The following is a 21,565-nucleotide window of genomic DNA, read 5'->3' on the forward strand; positions in this document are numbered from 1 at the left end:
GGCATTGCCCAGCACAGGATAAGGAGCAGGGTTGGCGTGTGAGGCCTTACCTCCAGGAGGGCAGCCGCCGACGCATGCGGTGACAGTCCAGCACCCACTCCTTACGCACGATGCGGCCTCCCAGGCCTAGGACCTGGCTGTACTTGGGGGTGTTGGCAAAGGCACAGCTGGTGGGGGGCAGAAGTGAAGATGCCAGTTAGGTGTGATCTGAGGGGCAAAGGGGAATGAGACAGGGGAGACAGACAGAGAGAGAGAGAGACAGACAGACAGATCGTGAGATTGAGGTGGGAGAAACAAAAAGAGGTTGGAGACCAAGGGTGAGATGCAAAAATCAGAGAGAAGACAAAGGCTACAGAGTGCAGTGAGAAAGAAAGCGAGTGAGAGAGAGAGAAAGCATGCAGCATAGTGGACACAGAGAAAGCACAGGGTGGAGGAGACACAGGGAGCTGGGGGAGAAACTGCAGCGGCGCAGGGAGGGGGGCGCAAGCCTACATGAGGTGCGTGCTGTCCCGGGTCCAGTCTGGCCGATACTTGGCCCCAAGCTCTAGGGCCTTATCTCGCAGCTCGGAGCGGAAGGGGTTCTGGAAGCCACTCAGCACCACTACCACACCCTGAAGGATCTTCCCCAGCTCCTCTGGGCCAGCTCGGGGTCGTCTGGGCTCGGTGCCTTCTCCTCGGGGTTTGCCTGTCACTGCCCCCTGTGCTCGGGCAGGGACTGGGGCTGTGGCTGGGGTACGAGTTGGAGCTGGCACTGGAGAAGACAAAGAGTAGATTCGGTTAGCACCACTGGGGGTCAACCCCCAGCCCCTCCTCCCTCAGACCCAGCAGTCCAGGCCCCAGACCCTCCTCCCTCAGACCCAGCAATCCAGGCCCCAGCCCCTCCTCCCTCAGACCCAGAGGTCCAGGCCCCCAGCCCCTCCTCCCTCAGACCCAGGAGTCCAGGCCCCCAGCCCCTCCTCCCTCAGACCCAGGAATCCAGGCCCCCAGCCCCTCCTCCCTCAGACCCAGGGATCCAGGCCCCCAACCCCTCCTCTCAGACCCAGGGGTCCAGGCTCCCAGCCCCTCCTCCCTCAGACCCAGGGGTTTAGGCCCTCAGCCCCTCCTCCCTCGGATTCAGGAATCCAGGCCCCCAGCCCCTCCTCCCTCAGACCCAGGGGTCCAGGCCCCCAGCCCTTCCTCCCTCAGATTCAGGACAGCAGGCTCCAGCCCCGCTTCCCCTAGGACACAGGAGCACAGGCCCCTGTGGAAACAAGGGATCTAGTTAGCTCACATTTAGGTCTCTTGGGAACAGATGGCGACAGCTGGGCTGGTGGTTTGCTGGGGGTCTTCTTTTCTTCTTGGTTCAAATCCAACTTCCTCTTCCCTTTGGGAGACTCCTGGGGCTGAGGGGATGGGGATGGATTGAGGCCTCCAGCTTCTCTCCTCCTCCACCCCACCAAAGTCTGATGATTTCACCTTGGAGGTGCTGCCTATGGCCCTGGAGACTGGAGAGGCTGAGGAGGCAGTACTAGAAGCCTGGAGGGTAGCAGCTGCATAGCTAGGTCCTGCCGGGTCGCTGGCTGTGACTATGAAGGGAGAAAGTGGATCCAGGATGAGAGGGCTGAGCCCCAAGACCCTTTCACTCCTATCTATGGGACACAGAGTATTGTTGCCAAAACCCACCAGTGATCCAGGAGTCCCAGCCTCCAGACCTCTCATCCCTCAGGACACAAGAGGCCAGGCCCACCTTCCTCCACCCTGAGACCCAGGAGTCCAGGACTCCACTACCCTCCTCCCTCAGACCCAGGAATCTGAGCCCCAGCCCCCTCTACCCTCAGACCCACGAGTCTAGGTCTCAACCCTACTCACTCAGGACCCACGTTGTCCGAGCTCACCTGGGGATGTCTTGTTGATCCGGCTGAAGAAGAGAGCCCCCGGCCTCAGAGAGCTGGCGCTCTCATCCTCCTCCTTCACACGGAACTGGCCAAGCTTGGTCACTGTCACCTTCTAAGGTCCCGCAAGGTCAGTATTATAGGTGGGCTGCTGGCGGGTGGGGGTGGAGAGGCAGGGAGAAGGCCATGGGGAGTGACAGGTACAGCTTACCTGGGACGGGGCCTCTGCCTCATCTTTGTCTGGGGGGCTATGAAACCGTACAAAACTCAAGCCAAAGGGGGAGTCCTGGGAAAGGAGGGGTGGGAGTCAGGGAGTCTGGCCCAAGGACAGAGGCCAGGGCCCAAGACCCTTTTCACTTAGGGAAACCTCTTCCTGGCTCCTTCCCTCTCATGAACACCCATGTTGAAGGAGGGGCCCTGGCGATGGTGATGACAATTATAGGATTAAGCTGTTATGACTGAGCCCTAACTCTGAGTCTGGCTCCAAGCCCTTTTCACGCATTAGCTCTTTGGGCAATTGGCAGAGTCTACTAGGTGTCCCAGCGAATCCACTGCCCTATGCACAAACTCCTGCCTGTGGAATGGGAGGGAGTGCTGCGTGCCACTTCCAGAACACAGAAGTGTTCCAGGCTCTCTCCTCTGCCAGCTGGATGCAGAGCCAGAAAATAGGAGAAGTCTGGGTCCCTGCACGACCTCATAAGGAGAAGCCAGCTGACAGGCTAAACACTCCCCAGGACAGTTACCTGGGCAAGAAGCACACCTTTAGTGTGTGGCATCATCACATACTCCAGTCTCACTGTTACCACAGCTTTTAGCATCCCTTAACCCACAGCAACCCTGTAAGGATCAGGCAATGGAGGCCCAGAGAGCGTAAGTCACTTGCCCAAGATCACACAGCTAAAAAGTGGTATAGCCAGGACGTGAACTCAGTAATCAGACGCCAGATCTCCTGATGTTAACTACTAGGCCCACTCTACTAGGCCACCTCTCTAACAAGTCAGTTCCCCTCCTCCGATTCCCCTCTGAGATGCTGCAGTTCACCCTTCCTAGATTCCCTCCGGGAGATGAAACTTCTCATTACAGGAAAGATCCCAAACCCATTTCAGGGAACGCAGGGACCCAGCCTCCCCATAATCCCATGGGACACCAGCTGTCTACTCCTCCCAGCCCTATGGGACTCAATATTGGCCCTTATTTCCCTCCTTGCCCAGGACCAAGGACTCTGCACCCTGGCTCCCACCCTAGGTACCTTGCTGTAGGGCTGGCTGCAAACAATTTTGACCCGGTCCCAGCGCTTCTCGGCGGCTGCCCGGACCAGCTTGTCAGGCCCAAACATGCGAACGCGGTTGGGGTTTGAGCCACTGCGGCTCTCGGAAGGGGACATGAAAGATGAGGTGACCAGAAGGACCTGGGTGGGAGAAGCCACAGTGCATGAGAACCAGGGCAGGTTGGCTTAGATGAGAGCTTCTAGGGGCTGGGGAAGAGGGCACAGGGCCCACATAGGGGACTGGGAGTCACTAGAATGTAGCTTGGGCCTAGATGTCTCCAGACCCTTTGTTTCTAGGCCTTGAGTCAGTCCTGCCCTGACACAGGCCCCAGAGGGATCTCTTTATCCTCCAGATGTGAGCGACCCTTATCTAAATTCTCCCATGGAGTCTTCCATATCTGGCAATACAGCGGGCTACATGTCCTAAGGAACTTTCCCGGCAGAGAATATTCAGTAAACTGGCACAATATTCAAACACCTTTTGGAAATGCACAGGTGAGTCAGCGGAAAGGCAAGGGGAATTACTAGAGGCTGGAAATGAGAAAACAGAATCCAGAGAGTCAGGCGAGCTGCACTAAGTATTAAGTGATTGTTTCTCAGCTCAAACCTACCCTCTACAACTCATCTCTGTGATCTGGGCCCGCACTTGGCAAACCACATTTCTGCTTCCCTAGCTGATCCTGACCAGGCTCTGCCAATAGGGGGGGCAAGAGAGAGAGTTTGCAAGGCTGCAGGAGGGAGGAAGGACCTGCTTCTCGTGCATTTGCAGATCCTGTGAGCATCACCCCCAGTTAAGCTTCTGCTGCTGCAGTGGTTCAGCCCCTCTCAGCAGCCGGTGGGGGAGGAAGCCCTCCTCCAACGATCTGAATTTCAGCTCCTGGAGCCCCACCTCCCAGTTTCCAAACATCTACGTTTCAATAATTCCTGCTCCTTTCTTTTGTTCCCCCAACCCTGGGAGTGGTAGCTACTCCCTGCGGTTGCTTCTCCCTCATATCTTAGTCTTCTAGTAACACCTAGTTACTGGTTCTTTCTATCAAATTATCTGTTAAAATAACTGGTGTGGTTTTAGTCTCCGGGCAAGGACCCTGACTGACCCGGCAGCACTCATGTTGGTAGTTTGTCGTGGTGCTGATCCCAGATAGCAAATAACTTGATTTTATTTATTATTATTATTTTTTTAAGAGACAGGGTCTTTCTCTGTCACCCAGGCTGGAGCGCAGTGGTGCGATCATAGCTCACTGCAGCCTCGACCTCTGGGTCTCAAGTGATTCTCCCACCTTGGCCTCTGAGTAGCTGGGTCTAGAGATGCACGACACCACACCTGGCTAATTTTTTATTTTTTGTAGAGGCATGGTCTTGCTATGTTGCCCAGGCTGGTCCTGAACTCCTGGCCTCAAATGATCCTCTCACCTCAGCCTCCCAAAGCTATAGAAGTACAAGTGTAAGCCACCACACCCAGCTAGAACTTGATCTTTAAGGGTTATGCACGTGGTGGTGAAAGAGAACAAGAGAGAAAACCTAGGCTCCAAGCAAGGGAGAGTGGCATCTCAGAGATCCTCACCACACTGCATAGAACTGAGGACTCCCCAAAGGCAACGCCCACACTAGTTACATGAAGGGGAAATAAGCCTGTGGAAAGAGTCCCTGGGAGGCCTGTCTGTCTTGGCCTTAGCTTGGGGGTACACCAAAGAAGAGGTGAAAATTCTTCTCTGGAGAACTCCTCACAAGTCTGTTCTCTCAAGGAATTTAGAGTAGCAATTCATGTTAGCAATCTGCATTGAAAAACCCAAGCTGAGGCCAGGCGTGGTGGCTCACGCCTGTAATCCCAGCACTTTGGGAGGCCAAGGCAGGCGGATCATTTGAGGTTAGGAGTTCAATACCAGCTTGGCCAACATGGTAAAACCCCATCTCTACTAAAAATACAAAACTTAAGCCGGGCATGGTGGCAGACGCCTGTTGTCCCAGCTACTCGGGAGGCTGAGGCACGAGAATTGCTTGAACCCAGGAGGCGGAGGTTGCAGTGAGCTGAGATCGCACCATTGCACTTAAGCCTGGTGGACAAGAGGCCAGGAGTTCAAGACCAGCCTAGCCAACATGGTGAAACACCGTCTTTACTAAAAATACAAAAATTAGCTGGACATGGTGGTAGGCACCTATAATCCCAGCTACTCGAGAGGCTGAGGCACAAGAATCGCTTGAACCCAGGAGTTGGAGGTGATGGTGAGCCGAGATTGTGCCACTGCATTCCAGCCTGGGTGACGGAGCAAGACTCTGCCAAAAAACAAAAAACGAAACAAAAAGACTGGGCACAGTGGCTCACGCCTGTAATCCCAGCACTTTGGGAGGCCAAAGCAGGCAAATCACGAGGTCAGGAGATCGAGACCATCCTGGCCAACATAGTGAAACCCCATCTCTACTAAAAATACAAAAAAATTAGCTGGGCATGGTGGCGCGTGCCTGTAGTCCCAGCTACTCGGGAGGCTGAGGCAGGAGAATCACTTGAACCCAGGAGGCGGAGGTTGCAGTGAGCCAAGATCACGCCACTGCACTCCAGCCTGGCAATAGAGCGAGACTCCGTCTCAAAAAAAAAAAAAAAAAAGATGAATGCAGCCACTTTTGGTTGGGTATATTTTGTTACTGACTTAGTCTCTTTTCTAACTGACATGCTGTGAAATTATAAAATTGGACAATAAAGCCTTTTGCTGAGAAAAACAGAACATAACTATAGCTGTCTTTGTGCACAGCTGATTATGCAAAGGAAACAAGAAAGACAATTATACAGAAGGGAAGTTTTCTTCCTGACCTTGACTATACTTGTTTATAAAAGGCCTGATTTGGAGCTGACAGGGAAGCTGCATTTATCATCTGGTGACTAACATGGGAAAACCCTGTCCTACTAAATACAAAAAAAATAGCCATGCATGGTGGCACAGGCCTGTAATCCCAGCTACTTGGGAGGCTAAGATGGAGAATCGTTTGTACCTGGGAGGCGGAGGTTGCAGTGAGCCGAGATTGCACCACTGCACTCCAGCCTGGGCAACAAGAGCAAAATTCCATCTCAAAAAAAAAAAAAAAAGGAAGGAGGGAGGGAAGGAGGGGAGGGAGAATGGGAGGGAAGGAGGGGAGGGAGAATGGAAGGAAGGAAGGCTCCTGTGACTTTGGGTTTGTGCCTTTGATGTTTTTGAAGAGTAGAGGTCAGTGATTTTTGTCAGATATCACTTATTTTACAAAATATCTGATGTTTCCTTGTGATTAATTTAGGTTGCACACTTTGGCCAGAATACCACAGAAGTGACGTGTAATATACAGTTTATTTTGTATATTGACTTCTCATCTTGTGACCTTCACTTACTAAACCTTGTAGTTTGTCTAGATCTCTTGGGATTTTCTGCATAGACAATCATGCCATCTGTGAAAAAAGATAGTTTTCTTTTTTCTTTTTCTCACCTTGTCACACTGACTAGTGCAAAGTTGGGCATGGTGGTGCAAGCCTGTAGTCCCAGCTACTTGAGGGGCTGTGGAAGGAGGATCACTTGAACCCGGGAGGACAAGGCTGCAGTGAGCTGAGATCGTGCCACTGCACTCCAGCCTGGGTGACAAAGTGAGACCTCGTTTCAAAAAAAAAGAGTAGGCCAGGTACACACAGCGGCTCACATGTGTAATCCTAGCACTTTGGGAGGCCGCAGCAGGTGGATCACCTGACCTCAGGAGTTCAAGACCAGCCTGGGCAACATAGTGAAACCCTATTTCTACAAAAAATATTTAAAAATTAGCCGGGCATGGTGGCTCCCACTAGCTACTTGGGGGGCTGAGGCGGGAGGATCACTTGAGCCCAGGAGGCAGAGGTTGCAGTGAGCTGAGATCATGCCACTGTACTCCAACCTGAGCAACAGAGTGAGACCCCCATCTCAAATAAATAAATAAATACATAAATACATAAATAAATAATATGGTTAAAAAAAGAGACAGTTTGGTATTGGCATAAAGAAAAATATACATATCAATGGAACAGAGAAGAGAGTACAGAAATAAACCCATACATATGGTTAATTAATTCTCAACAAGGAGTCAAAATGATTCAATGAGAAAAGGCAAGTCTTTTTTTTTTTCAAAGTATTTTCAGCCAGGTGCAGTGGCTCAGGTCTGTAATCCCAATACTTTGGGAGGCCAAGGTGGGAGGATCACTTTAAGCTCAGGAGTTCAAGACCAGCCAGGCAATGTAGTGAAACCCCATTTCTACAAAAAATTTTTTTAAAAATTAGCCGGGTATGGCGGCTCACACCTATAGTCCCAGCTACTTAGGAGGCTGAGGCTGGAGAATCCCTTGAGTCTGGGAAGCGGAGGTTGCAGTGAGCCAAGATCATGCCACTGCACTCCAGCCTGGCCAACAGAGTGAGACTCTGTCTTAAAATAAATAAAATAAATAAATAAGCATTGTCAACAAACATATAAAAAAGATACAGAAAAGGGCCGGGTGCAGTGGCTCACACCTGTAATCCCAGCACTTTGGGAGGCTAAGGCGGGCGGATCACAAGGTCAGGAGATCGAGACCATCCTGGCTAACACAGTGAAACCCTGTCTCTACTAAAAATACAAAAAATTAGCCGGGCATGGTGGCACGTGCCTGTAGACCCAGCTACTCGGGAGGCTGAGGCAGAATGGCGTGAACCCAGGAGGTGGAGCTTGCAGTGAGCTGAGATCGCGCCACTGCACTCCAGCCTGGGCAACAGAGTGAGACTCCATCTCAAAAAAAAAAAAAAAAAAAGATACAGAAAAAATAAACCTTATCCCCTGCTTCATACAATACACAAAAATTCACTTGAGATGAAACAGAGATCTAAATGTAAAATCTAAAAATAGAAAGCTTCTAGAAGAAAACATAGGAGACAGGCAGAATAACAGCTCCTCAAAGATGTTTACATCCTAATCCCTGAACCTGGAAATGTGGCAGAAGGCACTTTGCAGATGTGATGAACTTGAAGATGTTGAAATGGGGGAGATGCCCCTGGATTATCCGGGTAGGCCAAGTGTCATCATAAGGGTCTTTATAAGAAAGGAGGGCTGGGTGTGGTGGCTCATGCCTGTAATCCTAGCACTTTGGGAGGCTGGGGTGGGTGGATCACTTGAGCCCAGGAGTTTGAGACCAGCCTGGGCAACACAGTGAAACCCTCTCTCTATAAAAAATAACAAAAGCTAGCCAGGAGTGGTGGTGTGCACCTGTAGCCCTGGCTACTTGGGAGGCTGAGGTGGGAGAATCACTTGAACCTCAGAGGCAGAAGTTGCAGTGAGCTGAGAACATGCCACTGTACTCCAGCCTGGGCAACGGAAATGAAACCCTGTCTCAAAAAAAAAAATGAACAAAAGAAAAAGAAGGCCAGGCACAGTGGCTCACGCCTGTAATCCCAGCACTTTGGGAGGCTGAGGCGGGCAGATGACGAGGTCAGGAGTTCGAGACCAGCCTGGCCGATATGGTGAAACCCCGTCTCTACTAAAGATACAAAAAAAAAAAGTTAGCCGGGCGTGGTGGTGGGCACCTGTAGTCCCAGCAACTCGGGAGGCTGAGGCAGAAGAATAGCTTGAACCCGGGAGGCAGAGGTTGCAAGGAGCTGAGATCGCGCCAGTGCACTCACTCCAGCCTGGACGACAGAGCGAGACTCCGTCTCAAAAAAAAAAAGAAAAAGAAAAAAAGAAGGCAAGAGAGTCAGAGTTGGAGAAGTAACAATGGAAGTGGAAGCAGGCGTTAGAGTGACAGGACTGCTGGCTTTGATGAAGGAAGGGTCACAAGGTGAGGAGGGCAGATGGACTCTAGAAGCTGAAATAGGCAAGGAAATGGATTCTCCCCTAGAGCCTCCAGAAGGAACAGGGCTCTGCCTACACCTAGATTTTAGCCCAGTGAGAGTGATTTCAGACTTCTGACCTCCAGAACAGTCGAATAATACATTTGTGTCATTTTAAGCCATGATCCAAACTTGCTCTCTTCCCTGATGTGCAGTTTACCGCCCTGTGTCTGCCTTCTGTCTCCTCCGTACACTGGGTGATCCTCCAGAGGGCAGCAATCAGGTGTGACTCACATCTGCCCCATGTCTTCCCAGCCCCAGCCCCTGGGGGAGACGGTGATGCGAGCACGAGGGGCAGAGGTCAGTATGGGATCCATCTCATAGCCCTGCTTACCTCATAGTCTTGCTCCCCAGCGCCTCCAGCTGAACTGCCCACCAGCACCTCCACGAAAGCTGAGCCATCATTCCCAATGTCCACACTGTGTATCTGCTCCTCCTTCTCCAACTGTGGGCAGAGAGAGAGGCCACTGTCAGTGCCTGCTCTGCCTCTGGGCTCACTGTGGGACCTCAGGATGAATCTCCTTTGGATCACCATGTCCCTGTAATGTCAATTCTGTGAGGGGGCACACCAGGGTTGAATGGTGCCATGTGTCCCCTCCATGCAGCACAGGGTATGGCATGGAGCAGAAACTCACAAAATAGTCACTGAATGAATGCATACGCGCCCACCTCACACACACCTGCTTCCCTGACCTCTCCAGACTCCACCAGGTCAGCTTATCACACGCTGCCATGGAGCTCTCCTTGGTAAGCACTTGCCAGAGTTATAACTTTATTCAAATCATCATGCAGACAAACAGCACATGTCACCCCTCACCCACAATCGCAGAGGACTCCAGGAAACCTCCCTGAGGGCAGGGGCTTTGTCCGATCTTGCTCACCGCTGGTTCCTGGGTTTGAATCCCAGCTGTGCTGCACACTAGCTGTATGACCATACCAGTTAACCTTTTGGAGCCTCAGTTTTCTCATCTGTAAAATGGGAATGACCACCATATCTAGGATCATGCACATAAATAATGGCCACAGGGCATGGCGAAGAGTAGGCAATTAACTGCTGTCAGTCAGGAGGTATTATTAGTCAGTGCTAGACAACTATTTGTTGAAAGAAGAAAAGAGCTACCTATAGGAGGGCTCATCTCAAAGGATCTGCCATTCCTGTCTGACAGATGAAGATGCAGAAAGCCGTGCGGGTCATGCGGGCACGGGAGGCAGTTAGGTTGAGGCAAGTGTCCTGCCTTCCAGTTTGGGACTCTTTTATTAGGATCCTAGAATGACGCATTATTACAACTCTCAAAGGTACCTGGGCCAGGTGCAGTGGCTCAAGCCTGTAAATCCAGCACTCTGCGAGGCCAAGGCAGTGGACCACTTGAGGCCAGCCTGGCCAACATGGCAAAACTCCTTCTCTACTAAAAATATAAAATATAGCCGGGCATGGTGACACATGCCTGTAGTCCCAGCTCTTCAAGAGGCTGAGGCACAAGAATCTCTTGAACCTAGGAGGCAGAGGTTGCAGTAAGCAGAGATCATGCCACTGCACTCCAGCCTGGGTGACAGAGCGAGACTCTGTCACAAAAAAAAAAAAAAAAAAAAAAACCAAGGTACCTAGTCCACCCTACACTGCCCTCTCCCACCCCTGGTGATGACAGATGCTCCAATCTGCTCTGTTGCCTCCCTGTCAGATCATCTAGACATCACCTGCACACTGCTATCAACAGGAACACCACTGTATGGAAGGAGGGAGCCTGGACTTGGGGTGAGGTAGGCCTGGGCTCAAATACAGCAATGCCATTTCCAACCTGCACAACCTTGGGTGACGTATTCAACGTCTCTGTGAGGCAGTTTCCTCACATGCAAAAAGGGAAGATGGTCATAACAACCCTCCCTCCTTGGCCAGGCGCAGTGGCTCACGTCTCTATAACCAACATTTTGGGAGGCTGAGGTGGGAGGATCACTTGAGGCTGGGAGTTCAAGACCAGCCTGGGCAACATAGCCAGACCTTGTCTCTACAAAAATTACAAAAATTAGCCAGGCATGTGGCACATACCTGTGGTCCCAGCTACTCAGGAGGCTGAGGAAGGAGGATCGCGTGAGCCTGGGGAGGTCAAGGCTGCAGTGAGTCATGTTCGCATCACTGTACTCTGGGCGACAGAGTGATGAGACCTTGTCTTCAAAAAAAAACTTACCCTCCCTCTGAAGGAAGTTGAGATGACACAGAATTAACAACTATAACCACAACTGCGGCCAACATCCGAGTGCGCTGAGCGCTCCTGGTGTGCCAGACTCCTGCTAATAATACATGTATCTACTCTCCTGCAATGGCTCTGCCAGGCAGTTGCTATAATTATCTCCATCTTACACATGAGCAAACGGAGGCAGGAAGTGGTTATGTAACTTCACAGCTGGTGGGTGGCAAAGCCGGACCGGAACCCAGGCAGGCTGGCGACAGTCCACGCGTGCTCCTCCATCACACCACTGACGTGCTAGAGGAGGAAGATGGTGCTGGAGGAAGGGCCTGCCTAAGGCTGAGGCCGGCAGACCTCCTGCTGACTCCCCTGCCTCCCCCACCATTCCCAGCCCTGGGCCCTGGGCAGTGTACAGTGCTGCCTGGGCTCATGAGACGTCCCAGTCTGGGCCAGGTGCGGTGGCTCACACCCGTAATACCAGCACTTTGGGAGGCTGAGACAGGTGAATCGCTTGAGGTCAGGAGTTTGAGACTAGCCTGGCCAACATGGTGAAACCCTGTCTCTACTAAAAATATGAAAATTAAAATTAGCCGGGCATGGTGGTGAGCGCCTGTAATCCCAGATACTGGGGAGGCTGAAGCAGGAGAATCACTTGAACCCGGGAGGCAGAGGTTGCAGTGAGCCGAGATTGTGCCACTGCACTCCAGCTTGGGCGATGGAGTGAGACTCTGTCTCAAAAACAACAACAACAACAACAAAAACAACAACAACAACAAGTCCCAGTCTGACTGCTCCCCGGGCCAGGCTTGGTGACTTTCCACCAGCCACAACGGCCTCCCTTCTGTGCCAAGAACAGTCTGGCTCCTTCCCACCTCAGGGCCTCTGCACCTGCCAATCCCCCTGCCTAGACCACTCTTCCCTCAAACATATCCATAGCTGGGTAAAAGTTTGCCTTCTGTGCTTCAGGTGCCCACTCAGATGTCACTTCAGACCATAAGTAACCTACCTCGCTCCCTACCTGGTGCCACTCTCTATCTCCCTACCCGACTTTACTTTTCTTCATGATTACCGTCTGGTGTTACACAGTTACATCTTTTTTGTTTGTATTTGTCTAGCATCTGTCTCTCCCGCCAGACTTTTAAGCTCCACAAGAGCAAGGACAGTACCGTCTGAGTTGTTCCCTACTGTGTCCCCAAGGCCAAGAACAGTGTCTGGTCCTTCCCAGCTCTGCTGATTTCCTGCTGTGTGATCCTGGAGCAAATGGTTTCATTTCACCCCTTGTGCCCCAGTTTTCGAACCTATGAAATGGGGACAATAACAACGTCTATCTCATAAAGTTGTTGAGAACATTCAAATCCATACCAAGAATAAGAAATAACATACCAAGTGCCTGGAATACTGCCTGGCACTGAGCAAACACTACATAAATGTCAGCTGCGAATATCATTAACACAGCAGGCCTCTACTGCATTCCCGATGGATGTACAGACAGACGCAGAACAGGCGCCCAGCAACCGTTTGCAGAAGTTACTACTCAAGAGTTACTAAGCAGTAACTCTGGCTCTGTCCTACCTTACCAAGTGGCCCTGTTGAGCCCCTTCTCTGCTGCTTGCCTGGGTGTCCCATCTGTCACAAGAGGATCATCATGGCTAACATTTTCGGATTCTCACCATGTGCCAGGTGCTTGGTGTATGAGTTTCCTGTTACTGTTGTACAAATTAGCACAAACTTTGTGGCTAAAAACAACACAAATTTGGCCAGGCGCAGTGGCTCACGCCTGTAATCCCAGAACTTTGGGAGACCGAGGCAGGCGGATCACCTGAGGTCGGGAGTTCGAGACCAGCCTGACCAAAATGCAGAAACTCCGTCTCTACTAAAAATACAAAATTAGCCAGGCGTGGTGGTGCATGCCTGTAATCCCAGCTACTCAGGAGGCTGAGGCAGGAGAATTGCTTAAACCGGGGGGGCGGAGGTTGCAGTGAGCCGAGATCACACCACTGCACTCCAGCCTGGGCAAGAAGAGCGAAACTCCATCTCAAAAAAACAAAAAACAACAACAAAAAAAACCCACACAAATTTAATATCTTACAGATCTGGAGGTCAAAAGTCTGAAACTGGGCCTTACAGGGCTAAAATCTAGATGCAGCAGGGCTGCATTCCTTCCTTCCGGGAGCACTAGAGGAGAACGTGTCTCCTTGCATCTTCGGCTTCTCGAGGCCACCTGCCTTCCTTGGCTCACAGTCCCTTCCTCGTCTTCAAAGCTGCTGAAAGTGCTGGCATCACTCCAGGCTCTGCTTGCATCTTCACAGCTCTGGTTCCAGCTCTCTTGCCTCCCTCTTTCCCTTATAAGGTCTCTGGGGGTTACGTGAGGCCCACCAGATAATCCAGGGCACTCTCCCCATCTCAAGATCCTTAATTTAATCAAACCCACAAAGCTCCTTTGGCCATTAAAATATTTCCAGGTTCTGGGGATGAGGACATGAACATCTTTTGAGCACCACTGTTCTGTCCACCACACTTGGCTAAGCATGGGCCGGGCATCACTGAAGCCTCAAAACCACTTTAAATAGAAGGGTCTGTTACGACTCCAGTTTCACAGATGGGGAAACTGAGGCTCAGACAGGTTTAATCAATAGCTTACATGGCACACAAGCTAATAACTAGCAGAGTACTTCGGACGCAACTGCCTGACTGCAAAGCACTGTCCAATACCACCACTGTTCTCAACTCCTTTCTTTCCATCCCTGAGTCAAACTCAACATCTTTACCTCTCCCACAATATTCAGCATAGCTCCTAAATGTGGTAGGATGGAGATGCTTGTATTTTAAATGAACAATTCCTACTGCATATATAACTATTTCTACTTTAAACAGGCACTCCCTGACATTTCTTCTTTGTATATAAAAAAAGTCCTGGCTAGGAGCACTGGCTCACGCCTGTAATCCCAGCACCGTGGGAGGTGGAGGCGGGAGAATCACTTGAGGCCAGGAGTTCGAGACCAGCCTGGCCAACATAGCAAAACCCTGTCTCTACCAAAAATAAAAAAAGTTAGCTGGGTGTGGTGACACGCACCTCAATAGTCCCAGCTACTCAGGAGGCTAAGGCACAAGAATTACTTGAACCTGGGAGGTGGAGGTTGCAGTGAGTTGAGACGAGCCACTACACCCCAGCCTGGGTGATAAAGTGAGACTCTGTCTCAAGAGAGAAAACAACAGGCTGGGCACAGTGGCTCACACCTGTAATCTCAGCACTTTGGGAGGCCAAGGCAGGCAGATCACTTGAGGCCAGGAGTTCGAGACCAGCATGACCAATATGGTGAAACCCTGTCTCTACTAAAAATATAAAAATTAGCCAGACATGGTGGCATGCACCTGTAATCCCAGCTACACAGGAGGCTGAGGCCAGAGAATCACTTGAACCTGGGAGGCAGAAGTTGCAGCGAACCGAAATCATGCCACTGCACTCCAGCCTGGGTGACAGAGTGAGACTCCATCTAAAAAAAAAAAAAAAGTGGCTGGGCACGGTGGCTCAGGCCTGTAATCCTAGCACTTCGGGAGGCAGAGGTTGGCAGATCACAAGGTCAGGAGAGTTCAAGACCAGGCTGGCCAAGAGGGTGAAACCCCGTCTCTAGTAAAAATACAAAAATTAACCAGGCATGGTGGCAGGCGCCTGTAATCCCAGCTACTCGGGAGGCTGAGGCAGAGAATTGCTTGAACCCAGGAGGTGGAGGTTGCAGTGAGCCAAGATCATGCCACTGCATTCCAGCCTGGGTGACAGAGCAAGACTCTGTCTCAAAAAAAAAAAAAAAAAAAAAAAAAAGTAAATAAATACTTTTTAAGAATCTGATAAAAATGTTTATACATGGAGGCTGGGGTGGTGGCTCACGCCTGTAATCCCAACACTTTGGGAGGCCAAGGCAGGTGGATTTCTTGAGCCCAGGAGTTCAAGACCGACCTGGGCAACACGGCGAAACCCCGTCTCTACTAAAAACAGAAAAATTAGTTGGGCATGGTGGCATGCGCCTGTAGTCCCAGTTACTCAGGAGGCTGAGGCACGAGAATCACTTGAACCTGGGAAGCAGAGGTTGCAGTGAGCCGAGATTGCACCACTGCACTCCAGCCTGGGCAACAGAGCAAGACTCAATCTCAAAAAAAAAAAAAAAAAAAAAGGTTTATATATACATGGTAACAACCCAATAAATGTCCATCAGTTGATGAATAGATAAACATTGTACAGTATATTTATGGAATATCATTCAGTTATTTAAAAAACTGAAGTTGTGATATATGCTACAACATGGATGAACCTCAGAAACATTATGCAAAGTGTAACAAGGTTAAGTGTAAAAGACCACATATACATTTATAAGTCCAGAATAAGCAAATCCAGAGAAGCAGAAAGTAGATCAGTGGTTGCCAAGGGCAACATTGGGGAGAGAATAAGAAGTGACTGCTTAATGGTTATGTGGTTTCTTTTTGGAGTGATGAAAATATTCTGAATTAGAGAATGGAGATGGTTGAAGAACATTGTCAATACGCTAAAAAAAAAAAAAAAAAAAACCCTGAAATGTGCACTTTATTTATTTATTTATTTTTGTTTTTTGTTGAGACGGAGTCTCACTCTGTTGCCCAGGCTGGAGTGCAGTGGTGCAATCTCAGCTCACTGCAACCTCTGCCTTCCAGTTCAAGTGATTCTCTTGCCTCAGCCTCCCGAATAGCTGGGACTACAGGCACGCACCACCACCCCCGGCTAATTTTTATATTTTCAGTAGAGATGGGGTTTCACCATGTTGGCCAGCCTAGTGTCGAATCCCTGACCTCAAGCAATCCACCCGCCTTGGCCTCCCAAAGTGCTGGGATTACAGGTGTGAGCTACCGCATCTGGCTGAAATGTGCACTTTAAATGGTTAAAACAGTAAATTTTATGTGAATTTTTCTCAAAATAAGAGATGAGTGCTCAGTATGTATCAGCTGTGAGGATAAGAGCACAAGATGACTATCACCGGTGGCCTGGGTTCGTGTGCATGCAGCTTTCTCAGGGAGACACAGTTCATGATATGAACTGTTCCTGAAACAAACATGGCACAGGAAGGCAAAGTTTCTGAGATATATTGCTAAAAAACTGTTCCACATCCATGAAATGCAATCTTTTCTTTTTTTTTTTTTTTTGAGACAGAGTCTTGCTCTGTCACCCAGGCTACAGTACAGTGGCACGATCTCGGCTCTCTGCAACCTCCGCCTCCCGGGTTCAAACAATTCTCCTGCCTCAGCCTCCCAGGTAGCTGGGATTACAGGTGCCCGCCACTGCACCTGGCTAATTTTTATATTTTTAGTAGAGACAGGGTTCCACCATCTTGGCCAGGCTGGTCTTGAACACCTGACCTCGTGATCCACCTGCCTCAGCCTCCCAAAGTGCTGGGATTACAGGCGTGAGCCACCGCGCCCGGCCATGAAATGCAATTGTATGCATCATTTAAAAGAATAAGGTAGGCTGCGCACGGCGTGGCTGACGCCTGTAATCCCAACACTTTGGGAGGCCAAGGCAGGAGGATCACTTGAGGTCAGGAACTCAAGACCAGCCTGGCTAACATGGGGAAACCCCATCTCTACCAAAAATACAAAAATTAGCCAAGCCTGGTGGCATGTGCCCGTAATCCCAGCTACTAGGGAGATTGAGGCAGGAGAATCACTTGAAGCTGGGAGGGGGAGGTTGCAGTGAGCCACGATCGCACTACTACACTCCAGCCTGAGTGACAGAGCGAGATTCTGTCTCAAAGTAAGTAACTAAGTAAGTAAGTAAGTAAATAAATAAATAAATAAGGTAGAACTTCATGCAGTGTGCATCTCCAAAATACACTGTTACTTGAAAAAAAACACACAAGGGAACAGTGTATATACTATGAATTTTTTAAAAAGGGATGGAGGCGGTAGGTATATACGCTTGTATGTGTACAGAATGACCCAGGAAGACCACCCAAAAAAACTGCTAATGGTGGTTGCATCAGGAGAGAAGAATGAGGGAGCAGGAGTTGGGGAGGAAGCAGGGAGGGATGGAAAGGGTGAGGGGAGATTTTCTTTTTAGTGTATACCCTTTTGCACCTTTTGAATTTTGCACTATATGCATATAATACCCATTCAGAAAGCAAATATAATAAAACCCCAATGGCCAGGTCTTTGTGGCTCTGTCTGTAATCCCTGTAATCCCAGCTACTCAGGAAGCTGCCTCCAAAAAGCTTAAAAAAAAAAAAAAAAAAATTAGTTGGGTGTGGTGGTGTGCACCTATAGTCCTAGCTACTCAGGAGGCCAAGTTGGGGGATCACCTGAGATCAACAGTTCAAGACCAGCCTTGGCAACATAGTGAGACTCCGTTTAAAAAAAAAAATCAAATATAAATAAATAAAACCATAATAGTTATCTCAATACAACAGAATACTATACAGAAATGACAATAGGCCAGGTGCAGTGGCTCATGTCTGTAATCCCAAGGATTTAAGAAGCTGAGGCAGGAGGAATGCTTGAGTCCAGGAGTTCAAGACCAGCCTAGACAACACAGTGAGACCCCATCTCTGCAAAAAAAATACAAAAATTAGACTGGTGAACTGGCACATGCCTGTAGTCCCAACTACTGAGGAGGCTGAGGTGGGAGGATCGCTTGAGCCCGGGAGGTCGAGCCTGTAGTGAGCTGAGATGGTGCCACTGCACTCCAGCCTGGGCGACATAGTGAGACCCTGTCTCAAAAAAAAAAAAAAAAAAAAAAAAAGACAATAGGAGTCGAGCACAGTGGCTCATGCCTGTAATCCCAGCACTTTGGGAGGCCAAGACAGGTGGATCACTAGAGGTCAGGAGTTCGAGACCAGCCTGACCAACATGGTGAAAACCTGTCTCTAGTAAATACAAAAAATTAGCCAGGCGTGGTGGTGCATGCCTGTAATCCCAGCTACTTGGGAGGCTGAGGCAAGAGAACCACTTGAACCTGGGAGGCGGAGGTTGCAGTGAGCCGAGATTGTGCCATTGCACTCCAGCCAGGACAACAAGACGAAACTCCGTCTCAGAAAAAAAAAAAAAAAAAATCACAATAAATCATCTACAGCTACACTCAACGACATAGATGAAATGAACAAACATAACAAGGGAAGCCAGATAAGAAAAGTTTATACCACACGATTCCATTTTATATGCAATTCAAAATCAGGCAAAATGAATCCATGCTGTTAACAATCAGGACAGTGGTTACCCTTGCAGGGGTACTGACAGAAAGAACCTGAGGGAACTGCTGGGGGCTAGGCATGTTCTGTGCTGCATCTGGGTGTGGAGTACACAGGGCTGCAGTTTGCGAAGAGTCACTGAGCTGTACTCTTACTTACACCTTCACTTCACTCTATGTATGTTACACATCAAAAAACAGTAAAAACAAATTTAAGGCACCACAGTGGCGAACTGAGTGATTAGAAAACCAATAACAATCAAAAATGACCATAGGCCCTATTGCTGATGAACATTTCTTCTAAAAATGACACACCTCCAGTGACACACCAGAGTTATATCTGGGTCTTGTCCAAGCCACCCCTCCAGCCCAGGAGTAGTTAGCAAAGAGGTTGGCATTTCCCTCTGGGAGCAGGTGATGAACAGACAACAGAGCCTGCTGTGGCTACTGCAAACAACCAGGTGTGTGGGGCTGTCATAAGCAGATGGCTAAGCCCCATGTGGTAAGATTGAGATGTTGCATAACAATGATTAGAGGAGAAAATGCAGGGTAGTAGAAGAACCCACAGATGTGGCCAGGTGCAGTGGCTCATGCCTGTAATGCCAGCACTTTGGGAGGCCAAGACAGGAGGACTGCTTGAGCTCAGGAGTCCAAGACCAGGCTGGGCAACATAGTGAGACCCCATCTCTACGAAAAATTTTTTAAATTAGCTGGGCCTGGCGGCACACGCCTGTAGTCCCAGCTATCTGGGAGGCTGAGGTGGGAGGATTGCCTGAGCCCAGGAGGTTGAGGCTACAGTGAGCCATGACTTTGCAACTGCACTCCAACCTGGGCAAGAGAGTGAGACCCTGTCTCAAAACATAACATAACAACCCAGAGATAAGCCTACTGCCTTGGTGGCCAGAAATGTCTGCCTTATCAGTTACGTCAAAAGAATCAAAATTAGCATTTGATGAATCCAGAGTAACCCCACAAATTAGTCATTGCCAGATGCAATCAGTCATTCCAAAGGGTCTCTGACATGGAGTAAGTTAACAAAACAACTGCTGCAATGCTGGTCTCCCACTCCTGTGTGTGGCCCCTGCAGTTGACTGTCAACATGGAGCCAGCAGGATCCTGTGAAGGCCTAAGGCAGATCCTGTCCCTCCTCTGCTCGGAGCCCTCCGGTGGCTCCTATCTCACCTGGAGTAAAAGCTCAAGTCCTTTCAATGGCTTTCCAGGCCTTAAGTGGTTTTTTAGGGGTTCCCAGTCCCACCCTGTTACCTCATCTCCTACCTCTCTCCCCCTGGCTGACTCCACCCCAGCCATACTGGCCTCCTTGCTGTCACAAGCCAGCTTCAGAGTCTTTTCCCTAGATACATACATAGTTCATGTTGCTCAAATGTCCCCTTTTCAGGGAGGCCTTCCCGGACCCTACTATTTAAATAAAAATCCTTGCCACTGCTCCAGCTCCAGCTGGGGCACTCTCATTCCCCTTCATTAAGTTCCTCCATAGCACTCATCATCCAACATATGTTTCACTGACTCATTTGTCAGTCTTTCCCTACTAACGTGAAAGCTCCACAAGACTGAATTTCTTTTGTTTTTAAGAGACAGCATCTCATTCTGTTGCCCAGGCTGGAGCGCAATGGTGCGATCATAGCTCACTACAGCCTTGATCTTCCAGGCTCAAGTGATCCTCCCGCCTCAGCCTCTGGAGTAGCTGGGACCACAGGCATAGGCCACCACGCTTGGCAGATTTTTGTATTTTTAGTAGAGATGAAGTTTCCCTGTGTTGCCCAAGCTGGTCTCGAACTGCCAGGCCTTGGCCTCCCAAAGTGCTGGGATTATAGGCGTGAGCTTACTGCACCCCACTGAGAGTGAATATTTTTTGTCTTCTGCTGTGTACTGCTGTATTAAAACAGTGCTTGGCCTACAGAAGGCACTTAATAAATACTTGACTAAATAAATGAGTGAATGAACAAATAAATCCATCATCTACTCCCGAGTCTATAGGTTCTTTCTCTGCACTGACAACTTCCACACATTCTGTCTTCAGCTCCACATGTGATCCCCAACTGCCTCCTGGATGCCACCCCTTGAATGTCCCAAAGTCACATCAAACCTGGACATCCCAACTGAAACACATCACCTCCCCAAGCTGCTCCCTCTGGGGTTTACCATGTTGGTGACAGCTGCAATACTCCCTCAGTCTCTCCCAGGCCAGAGACAGGTTCTGTCTCTTCTGCCTCCAGTCACTCTGTTTCCACAGCAACTGGGGTAACAGAATGAAACGTGATTTCCCTGGAGTCACTTGATCATAAGAGAGCCCAGTGGAATCATCACCCACTAAGTAATAAAAACACAAATCCCTCCCTCTACACAAACACCTACATGTTGACAGAGCACTTGTGCAGACATTATGTCACCGAATTTTCACAACTCCGGGCTTGGATGTCATTATTCCCAATGGACACATGAGAAAACAGGTTAGAGAAATGAAACAATTTGCTTGAGGTCACCGATTAAGAAGAGCTGGGGGCTTGAATCTAGATCTCAAGACTAAAACTGTCAGCAATCTGTATCTATCACAGTTTAAAAGACTGAGGTCAGGTGCAGTGGCTCATGCCTGTAATCACAACATTTTGGGAGGCCAAGGTGGGTGGATCACTTAAATTAGCATTTGGTGCTCATTTGCCTTGAACTCCTGAGGTCAGGAGTTCAAGACCAGCCTAGCCAACATGGCGAAACTCGGTCTCTATTATAAAAACAAAAATTAGCCAGGCATGTAAATTCCAACTACTCAGAAGGCTGAGGCATGAGAATCATTTGAACCTGGGAAGTGGAGGCCATTAGTTGACAGGCACTAAACATTGACATCAATTGGGGTGGACCAGATGATGTTACAGTAACAAAGGAGTCCCTAATCTCAGTGGTTTAAAACAACCAAGTTGTATTAACTTACACTGTAATAATGCTGTGTAACAAATCATCCTAAAACTGAGATCTTTTCTTTTTTTTTTTTTTTTTTGAGATACAGTCTCACTCTGTCTCGCAGGTTGGAGTGCAGTGAAACCATCACAGTTCACTGCAGCTTCAACCTTATGGGCTCAATCAATCCTCCCCACTCAGCCTCCCTGGTAGCTGGGACTACAGGCATACGCCACCACGCCCAGCTATTTTTTGTATTTTTTCGTAGAGATAGGGTTTCCCCATGTTACCCA

At 49.4% G+C, this 21,565-nt stretch overlaps 1 protein-coding gene across 3 annotated transcripts in view; it reads right to left on the reverse strand.

Annotated features, from left to right (window-relative positions):
• Positions 1-21,565, reverse strand: part of XRCC1 (X-ray repair cross complementing 1) — a 37,157-nt gene that overhangs the window by 8,231 nt on the left and 7,361 nt on the right. For all 3 annotated transcript variants that reach the window (XM_034946675.3, XM_034946677.3, XM_034946676.3), the window contains 8 exons: positions 9,310-9,420; positions 3,121-3,279; positions 2,083-2,157; positions 1,875-1,986; positions 1,456-1,565; positions 1,271-1,382; positions 493-751; positions 51-167 (listed from right to left, as the gene is read on the reverse strand). In XM_034946675.3, the coding sequence (XP_034802566.2) occupies positions 51-167; positions 493-751; positions 1,271-1,382; positions 1,456-1,565; positions 1,875-1,986; positions 2,083-2,157; positions 3,121-3,279; positions 9,310-9,420 (1,055 nt within the window). The remainder of the gene's footprint in view (positions 1-50; positions 168-492; positions 752-1,270; positions 1,383-1,455; positions 1,566-1,874; positions 1,987-2,082; positions 2,158-3,120; positions 3,280-9,309; positions 9,421-21,565) is intronic.

Source organism: Pan paniscus, chromosome 20 (genome assembly GCF_029289425.2).
Source record: "Pan paniscus chromosome 20, NHGRI_mPanPan1-v2.0_pri, whole genome shotgun sequence".
NCBI lineage: Eukaryota > Metazoa > Chordata > Mammalia > Primates > Hominidae > Pan > Pan paniscus.